This window comes from Dipodomys spectabilis, unplaced genomic scaffold (genome assembly GCF_019054845.1).
Source record: "Dipodomys spectabilis isolate Male_0828 unplaced genomic scaffold, ASM1905484v1 ptg000233l, whole genome shotgun sequence".
Lineage (NCBI taxonomy): Eukaryota > Metazoa > Chordata > Mammalia > Rodentia > Heteromyidae > Dipodomys > Dipodomys spectabilis.
In genome coordinates, this window is record NW_024870910.1 from 745926 (window position 1) to 755256 (window position 9331).

Genomic DNA, 9331 nt, shown 5'->3' on the forward strand with positions numbered 1-9331 from the left:
ATATACATCCACAGTCCTTTCTGGATGGGAGGAAATCTTACTTTCTAATAATACGTCTCAGGTGTTTTTATGACTGTTTTTACTAAAGTTCATACTGAAACTTTATGTCCAAAGTTGGAGTCCTACTTGATTTAATTGGCAACCATAAGAGAAGTTAGTACTAATATTAGATTACTGACAACTTCAAAGAAATTCAGTGCTGTAGAATCTGTTATTTGCACTGCAGGTTAAGAGTTGCAGTCTTAATGCATCTAGAAAAAATAATTTCCCAAATAAAATGCATCACACAGTGTTTCCTGTTTCCAGCATTTCAACTATGGGCTTGTTCCCCTTTGATAGGCTGACATTTCAGTCATGGATTTCAATTTTGTTGTTGTTTTTTGTTTTTGGTGGTGGGGCTTGAATTCAGGACCTGGGTGCTGTTGAGCCACAACTCCACTTTTGATTTTCTGGTGGTTAATTGGAGATAAAAGAGTCTCACAGACTTTCCTGTTGGGAGTTGGCTTCAAACCACAATCCTCAAATCTCAGCTGTCAGAGTAGCTGGGATTACGGGCGTGAGCCACAAGCTCCTAGCATGGATTTTTTATTTTTAACAGAAACAAAAATTACTGGCTGAGAGCAAAATTAAAATGGCCTTCTGCCCAAGGAGAATTCAGGTACCGAACAAGTATTTTATTTGGCTATTTGCTGCACAATTCAACATTAATGCATCAAAGTATGTTAATGGAGCATCAGTTGACTTCCTGGGGGGCACGAAACAGTTGATGAAGGAAGCTATCCTGTACCAGACCTGTGTAGCAGGCGCTATTGTGATACAAATCTCTCCAGGGTACTGGGGTACAGCCTGGCTTTCAGGAGAGGGTCCTGCTTCAGCACCCACCCTGCCAGGATCCACTACACTTAGGCTCGCCTTTCTAGCTGGCATCGCAGCTAGCCCAGCTTCCCTTCCTCGGAGGAGTCTGCCGGACTCCGCTGTCCTGGCTCTCTGGCACTCGCGATCCTCCTGATTTCGGCCTCCCATATACTTCGGGAGGACAGATGCGCGCCACCGCTCTCACCTATGGACTGAGAGGGGGTGCTGAAAACGTTTCTGCCACCTGGTCCGCCGCCGCCCCGCAGCGAGGCCGACAGGCACGAGCCTGCTCGGACGGCGACGGAGGCGTCACCGCGGGCCAGCCGCGAGGCGCGCGGGCTGTGCGCCCCGGGACCCCGCTTCCAGGTGCAGCCCCCCACGCCGGCTCCCGTCCCAGCCCGAGGCGCGTGGGGGAGCCGGGGCCCTCCGCCACCCCCGCGGTGACCGCTGACCCCGCGCTCGGCCACTTCCCGGGACGAGCCCCGCACCCGTCCCCGCACCCAGTAGCCATTTTACCGGGGAAAAGGATAGCCGCCTTTACGGTTTCGCCCGGGTGAGCCTTTCCCAGGCTCCGGCACCCCAAGGGCGAGGTGTGGGTGGGCCGGGGGCCGAGCACCGGCCTGCGCTACGGCGACGCCAACGAGAGGACCACGTGGAGCTGGAGAGAGGGAACCGAGCCACCGCGCCCAGCCGGCCGCGGCGGCCGCGGCGCGCGTGCGCACTGCACGCCTCTGCCCGCGGCCGGACACGCCCCCCGCCGGGCGTGAGCCCTGGGCCCCGCCCCCGGAGGTGCGCGCGCCGGCAAGATGGCGGCCGCGGCGGGGGCGCTGCGGGGCCTCTGCTGTCTCTGCCGGGTGCTGCTCTTCCTCTCGCAGTTCTACATTCTGTCCGGCGGGGGTGAGTCAGCGGCGGGGGTCGCGCTGGCTTGAGCCGGGTGGCGGGGGCGCGGGACCCCAGGAATCGCGGGCAGGCGGCGGCCCCGCGCGGGCGCGGCGGCCGCCGGGTCCTCCAGCTGCGGGGCGTCGCGGAGGGAGGCTCGCGCGCTGGGCCTCGTCCGCCCTTCGCTCCCGGGTGGCCGGGGTCGACCCTGGCGGCCTTCCGTCCGATCTGCTGCCGTTGGAGGCCCGGAGCTGCCCGCGCCTGTCACCACAAACAGGGTTCGAGGCCCGGGATCACACGGTTCTCTGTTGTAGGGTCCTTAAATCTAGAACATTCGCAGCCGCTGGCGCAGTCAATCAAGGACCCGGGCCCAGCCCGTACGTTCACCGTAGTTCCCAGGACAGCAGGTACGGCCGTTTCCTATTCTAGTAAAGGTGCCTATCTGTATCGAGTGCTTTCTCCTCTTCTCCCTCCGTCCTCCCCCCCTCCTCTCTAGCCCGTAAAATTCCTTGTGCTGTAGGAAGTCACCTTTCATTTTTGATTATCTGGTATAGGACCGAAGGCTAGATACACAGCCATTTGCAGGAGACAGTACTTTTGAGCAGTCCTGCCTCCCCCCTAGCCTCTGCTGCCGCTCATTTCTGGCTCTGGTTGCTATTATGTCTCCACCTCCTCCATCAGGAGCACCTTTAACCAGTTCAACTTACCTTTCAAATTTTTTTTTTTTCCTCAGCCAAGCACCAGTGGCTCCTGCCTGTAAATCCTAACTATTCAGGAGACTGAGCTGCAAGGATGGCGGTTTGAAGCCAGTCCAGGCAGGAAAAGTCTCAAAGACTCTTGTCTCCAAAGAACCACCCCTCCAAAAAAAGCCGCAAGTGGAGTTATGGCACAAGTGGCTGAGTGCTAGCTAATCTTGAGCAAAAAGATGCTCAGGGACAGAACCCAGGTTCAAACCCCAGGATTCACACACACACACTTTTATCTTCTAGAGCCCTGTTAGTGATGTTGGAAAGTAACTCCTCACCCAGTGCTGTGTCAGTTAGCGCCTGCACACACACACACACACACACACACACGTTTACCTTCTAGAGCCCTGTTAGTGATGTTGGAAAGTAACTCCTCACCCAGTGCTGTGTGAATTAGCAGAACAGGAAAGGGACTGGTAGAGAGAGACATTGAGTCTGGGTCTGGAGGTACTGCTGAGAGAGTGAGGACATGAATTATTCACTGTTGATCCTAAAGCCATTTCATCTTTGAGATTCAAAGTGTACAGCCTCTAGCCACATAGCAGTAGGAATGATAGAAAAGGAAATAGTATTTTGTAGCATTGGCCACTTAATACAATGACAGCAGGAAAGACCAGTTTATTTTTTTGTGCCGATACTGGGTCTTGAACTCAGGACCCAGGTTTTTTGTTCAAGGATGGTGTTCTACTGCTTGACACACACACCCCTCCATTAATGGCTTCTTGCTGGTTAGTTGGATATGAGAGTCTCACTTTTCTGCCCTGTCTGGCTTCAAACAATGTAACTAGGAGTGAGCTATCAATGAAGAACCGATTTTAAGTTACTGTGCTTTGTTCTGTAGCAACTGAATGTTTATTTCAGTGACTTGAAACTGGCATAGATATTATACTGATTCTTACTTGGATGTAAAAAAAAACCACAACAGCAATATAATTGAATTTAGAACATGTATTTCTTAGGAAAACAGAAGATTCTCCTCATTTGTATATTTTTCAGTCCCTCTTCTCAAGCATCCTTGCAGGTTTTTTAATCTTTTCAACTGACAAAATCATATTGCACACCTAGTTGGGTTAATTGGAGAAAATAAGTTACTACTTAATGAATTATTCAACTAGGAAATTAATTATTTGGAACTCTGGTAACATAAAACTGCAAATACAAAAATAGCGCAGTATAGTATATTGAAACATCAGTGTGGAATAATTATAGAATGTTTTCCCAAGTTGGAGCCGTGAGGGATGTGTCTGTGGCTTAATTTCCCAGTCAGAGAATTCAAGTGAAAAGAGCATTGGATTAGACATTGAGAGACTACTGTTATGGTTCTGATCACCACAGATGCCCTCTGGGCTTGTATAGAACCTCTACCATGTCTGAGCTTTAGTTTTTCACCTTAAAAATAGTGGAGTTAATTTAAAAAATTTAAATAACAAGAAAAGTTCAAAGAAATTTTTAAGTTTTCAAGCCCCCAGCGTGTAGGCATTTTGTCTGCACTGTTTATACATGAGCACCTCTGCTTTTCACAGCCACCTCGGAGGCGTGGATGGAAAGCTTTTACCAGTGTCCTGCTTCCCATGTCATGTGGCTAGCTGGTGGTGAACCCCACTTTCAATGCAGGGTTCCCTCTTAACTCCCAACTCCATGTTTTTTTTTTTTCATTCTAACGTGTCTCATTGCTAACACTCGTGCCTTTTCACCTGGAAAACTGCCTTTTTCTATTACTATGATCAGTATTAAGAGAATAAGCAGCTTTCTCCCGCCCACAGAGAGCACGGAAATCCCACCTTACATAACCAAGTGCCCAAGCAATGGCCTGTGTAGCAGACTTCCTGCAGATTGCATGGACTGTGCCACAAATTTCTCCTGTGTCTACGGGAAGCCCGCCACATTTGACTGCACGGTGAAACCGTTTGTTACCTGTGTTGTGAGTATGGCAGCTTATTTATGCTAAGTAACCACATCTGTAAACCTGTTAAAAGTATAATTTCAATGTGGCTATTGTGAAGGGACGTAGTCTGAAAGAACTTGTATAGTCTTTTATTATTGTCTTGCAACATATATAAATAGATTTGTAATAAAATGGTGGTACACCTCTGTAGTCCTAGCCACTTGGGAGGTGGAGGCAGGAAGATCACAAGTTGATGGCCAGTCAGGTTGAAGTCAGTGAGACTCTATCTCGGAAACAAAATTAGGCCGGGCACTGGTGGCTCTCACTTATAATCCTAGCTACACAGGAGTCTGAGATCTGAGGATTGAGGTTCAAAGCTAGCCTGGGCAGGAAAGTCCTTAAGACCTTTATCTCTAATTAACCACCAGAAAGCCAGAAGTAGTGGTATGGCTGAAGGGATAGAGGGTTTGCCTTGAACAACAAAGGGTCAGGGACAGCACCCAGGCCTTGAATTCAGGCCCTGTGCACATGCATACATACACCACACACACATCACACACACACACACAGCTGGGGATATGGCTCAAGTCGTAAAGCACTTGCTTAGCAAATGCAAGGCCCTAGGTTCAATCTGCAGTACTACTTTTTTTTAATGAAAAGAAAAATTAATTTTAAAATCCCATTTCTGGGGAGGGGATGGTTTAAGGTCCATGGTAGAGCAGTGTGTTTAGCATGTATGAGACCCTAAATTTAACCATCAGTTGCCCCTCCCCCTTCCAAAAGATATTTTGTTTACTTAAAGGACCTTAGCTTTAAAAATCCTGCATTCCCTTTTCTACCAATTGCAGCTGTCTCCAATATAATGGTAGCTGGCAATTGGGTTGAAGTCCATTGGAAATGTAACGACAGCAACGGGGCCTTGTGGGCCTTGGAGAAGATCTGTGTCCTTGCGTATCTGAAGCAGGGGCGATTCCTTCAGCTGGGCTTCAGGTTCCTAGTGGGGAGGGCAAGGCTCTGTGTTACATGGATGAGATGAGAGGGGGCCGATTTCCTTAGCTGGGAGCAGGTGGTTTCATGTGGGCAGACATCGTGAACTGAATCCCTGCTTCGCAAACTTAAAATGCAGAGAGCTGCAGAGCTTCTCCCTGAGCGTGGAGGAGAAGCATCTGGTTCCCAGACCCCAGCCCAGTAGGCAGCCCACCTGAGAAGAACCCCTTGCTGTGTAGCCATTTCCCTTGTCCTGTCGTTCTAAACTGCGGGGGCCTCACTGAACTCTGGAGTGAGGCCCAGTGCTGTAGTACAGGAGCCTCAGGAAGCCTCCTAGACTCCACCTCGCCCCCAACTCAGGGGCCTTCCCCAAGGGCCCTTTCTGTGCCCTCCAGTTGTCTGCAGCCTTATGGCATAAATGTTTTTTTCCTGTATTACAGACAACTGCACTCATTATTATGATGATCTTAACAAAAGTAGTGAGATAAGCTTAACATTTTGAAATGCTTTCACTACTATAATGTGAATTTGTCTAGATTTTGTTCATTACAGTAGTGTTCTGCGTCCATATTGTATTTGTACCTAGTGTTCTAGTTCTGGTACTTACTGCTAGATTCTAAATACAAATGTTTTGGGAATTTTGCTCCACACATTATGTGATCTTATGAAATATCATGCGACTATTAGAATTAATTAGCACTGTGTCCTCTGTACATAGGATCAAGACCTGAATTTCCAAAAGAACTTCATCATCAACATGACCTGCAGATTTTGCTGGCAGCTTCCTGACACAGATTACGAATGCTCCAATTCCACCAGCTGCATGACGGTGGCTTGCCCTCGGCAGCGCTACATGGCCAACTGCACAGTGCGGGACCACATTCATTGCCTGGGTAAGCAGATTCGACTTTGGGAAGTCTGTGAGGTCTTAAGATGTATTTCACCACAGGACACAAGCAGCTCATGCCTATAAATCCTAGCTACTCCAGAGGCTTCCTCAAGCTGATAGAGAGAAAAGACATTTTCTTTTCAAAGCTTGAAGTTTGGCCTTTTACATTTAGATCTCCAACCCATTTGGGTTTCATTTGGGGGGAAGTGTTGAGTTAGAACTCTGTTTTATATCTCTTCCCCTCAGGAGAGCTGGTCTGTGTGACTGGGTTTGTGTCTTGTCAAGTTTGAGCTTGCTCTCCTGTGGGTGATTTCACCATTTCACATCATTTTCTTTTACTCTTAACTCCTCAACTCTCATTGTCTAATAGGGCATTTCACTTCCCCCTAACTAACCCTAACTCAGCTCATTCAAACATGAAGTCTAGGCTTACAGATGGCAAGGATTTTCATTCCTGCAATAACATTTCCTACTGTAAGAAAAGGTGACTGTTTAGATTCTGAATGAGAAGGTCATTGTTCAGAGTTAAAGTCTCCATGAGAATATTTTTATGCCATATTTTTATATAAAGTGTTCTCTTCTTTATCTAAGGTAATCGTACTTTTCCCAAGATGCTGTACTGCAACTGGACTGGAGGCTACAAGTGGTCCACTGCCCTGGCTCTTAGGTAGGTTCTGTGTGGATGTCTGAATGCCATTTGGATTTCTTTGGGGTCAGAGGAATCCTCCCGACCTTGTGCTTGGCCAGGCTCATCCTTCACCAGCATCCAGGAGACATAACAGTTCACATGACCGCTTAGAACCTTGCGGTGTCTCATGGCAGGCAGGGGCATCCTTCACTCACTGGGGATGATGGAGTAGAGACATTGTGACACAGAACCAGCCAGTTTCCCTCCTGAACTTCTGACTTAGATAGGTGGGTTTATAGTACATATTTTAAGTTTTAACTTTTCTTATTTTAAAAAAAATGGTACTGAAAAAAGTGAAAGCAGAAACATTAAAAAAATTACCTGTAATTTTATCATCCAGACAATTATACATATATATCTTACATAAAAATCTGAATGCTGTGTTCAGCTTTTCAGCAGTTTTTAAAAGAATTGTATCCGTTCTTCCCATCAGCAGGAAAGGCAGGTAGAACCATTAATTAAACTATCATAAATTCAGCTATCCATAGCTGAACTCTGAGGCAGCTCTTGGGACCCTGAGGCCTGTCGTGTGTGGCATAGAGCAGGAATTCTCAGCCTTCTCACTGCTGACATTTTGGGCCAAGTAATTCTCAGAGCTGTCCTGAGCGTGGCAGAATGTTTATCAGCATTAAAGGCCTCTACCTACTGCTAGTTGTGCACCAAGAACACTGCCCCTCTGTGTGTCAATCAGAATGTCTCCAGACATTGCCAGATGTCCCCTAAAGCAAAATTGTCCCTTGTTGAGAGCCACTGCATTAGGTTTTGGCCTGAGCAAAGAGAGGAATCATGCCTGGCCAAAAGGCATACCTGGAATGCAAAAGAGGAATCCAAGATAGGAAATTAGATACAACAAAATAAGATTTTTTTTTTAAACTGGTCATACCACTTGTCAGAAGTGGATCAAATTAAAACTAAGAACTGATACCCAGCCAGATGCCAGTGGCTCATGTCTATATTTCTAGCTACTCAGGAGTATGAAACTTGGAGGACTGAGGTTTAAAGCAGAGAAGTCTGTAAAACTCCATTTCCAGTTAACCAGTACCAGGCCTCAAGTGGTAGATCATCAGCCATAGCAAAAAAGCCAAGCAAGAGCAATAATCCCAATACTAGTGTACCCCCCTCCCCCGACAAAACCCTGACATATATCCCTCATCTAGGTTCAGTTTACTGGGTCAGCCCAATATATGAGAGGCCCTCACTCAAACCCCAGTACTGTAAAAAAGAAAGAAAGAAAAATCCTCTAAAGTGTCCCTGCTTGGATTAGAAAGCAGTACCGTCCATCCATTTCCTGTAGAAGAGAAAAACATTTCAGTTCAGCTAAAAATGGATCATTCTCTTCTTAGTGCCAGGAATCAAACCAAGGGCCTCACACATGCAAAGCCATAGACTTACTTTGGACACGGCCTTGTTGCCTGTGATTATTTGGTGGTATGATTTTTGTGAAGCGGTCGTGGTGCTCTGATGAGGTGTTTGGATCACTTGAAGCCCTTCCACTCAGTGTGGCGGTGGGCCGTGTAATGGTGAGCCATGGCCGGCCCCACTGTGGAACCCAAGCCACTTTGCTGTTCTGTTGCAGCATCACCCTTGGGGGCTTTGGCGCAGACCGCTTCTACCTAGGCCAGTGGCGTGAAGGCCTGGGCAAGCTCTTCAGTTTCGGCGGCCTGGGAATCTGGACACTCATAGACGTCTTGTTGATCGGAGTTGGGTACGTGGGGCCAGCCGATGGCTCGTTGTACATTTAGCAGTGGTAAATGTGCTTCTGATGGGAGCAGCAGTCCTCTGGCCTGTGAGAACGGATGTGGTGTGAAGTATTATGTTTTTAATGTACAGCATCTGTACTTTGCTTGCCTCGATGAAGGTAAAATAAAATGAAACACTGAACCAACCTGGAATTTGTTTCTCATTTGCCTGAATTACATTTGTTTCCTCTGAAAATTCTTAAACCTGGGAGAACAGCTTCTGTGGTGGATGAAAGTCCTGTACAATTCCTTTCCTATTGCTTGGGTCACATCGTAGCCCTTGTACCTCCAGCCGACCCCCTGCCATCTGCCCTGGAACCACCCAAGCTCTGACCACAGAGAGAAACAGGAATGGAGGCATCTGCCTGAGCCTCCCTCCTGTGAGCTCTGTCTATGATGTCAAATGCAGAAGCTTGTGGCTAGTTGCTGTGCTTTGAATTATTAGTCGTCTACTGAAAAATTAATAAAATTGCAGATTATTTTAATTGTTTATAAGACCAATTTCTGTATGTTTTCCAAGTTAAAACAGTTTATGATGATGAACTAAAATATCATTTTCAGCTCACTGCATTCCATCATGCAGTTATGATTGGCTGATTTCTTGACACCATGGTTGTGTTGAAAATTTTTTTACGTGATAAATATTTTTGTCTTTATAGATTT

General features: G+C 47.2%; 1 protein-coding gene across 1 annotated transcript; it reads left to right on the top strand.

The window, feature by feature from the left end:
- The first annotated feature begins 1645 nt into the window (after positions 1-1645).
- Positions 1646-8814, top strand: Tm2d3 (TM2 domain containing 3). Its single transcript, XM_042698510.1, has 6 exons — positions 1646-1752; positions 2049-2141; positions 4244-4401; positions 6071-6245; positions 6833-6908; positions 8506-8814. The coding sequence occupies exons 1-6, from the start codon at positions 1662-1664 to the stop codon at positions 8669-8671; spliced, it is 759 nt and encodes a 252-aa protein (XP_042554444.1). The 5' UTR covers positions 1646-1661; the 3' UTR covers positions 8672-8814.
- Positions 8815-9331: the final 517 nt, after the last annotated feature.

Bases quoted from the DNA above. Each gene is read 5' to 3' on its own strand.
- Tm2d3 (XM_042698510.1), top strand. From the start codon at position 1,662: ATGGCGGCCGCGGCGGGGGCGCTGCGGGGCCTCTGCTGTCTCTGCCGG. The intron at 6,246-6,832 runs GTAAGCAGATTC...TCTTTATCTAAG, and splicing joins GGACCACATTCATTGCCTGG to GTAATCGTACTTTTCCCAAG. The intron at 6,909-8,505 runs GTAGGTTCTGTG...GTTCTGTTGCAG, and splicing joins TCCACTGCCCTGGCTCTTAG to CATCACCCTTGGGGGCTTTG.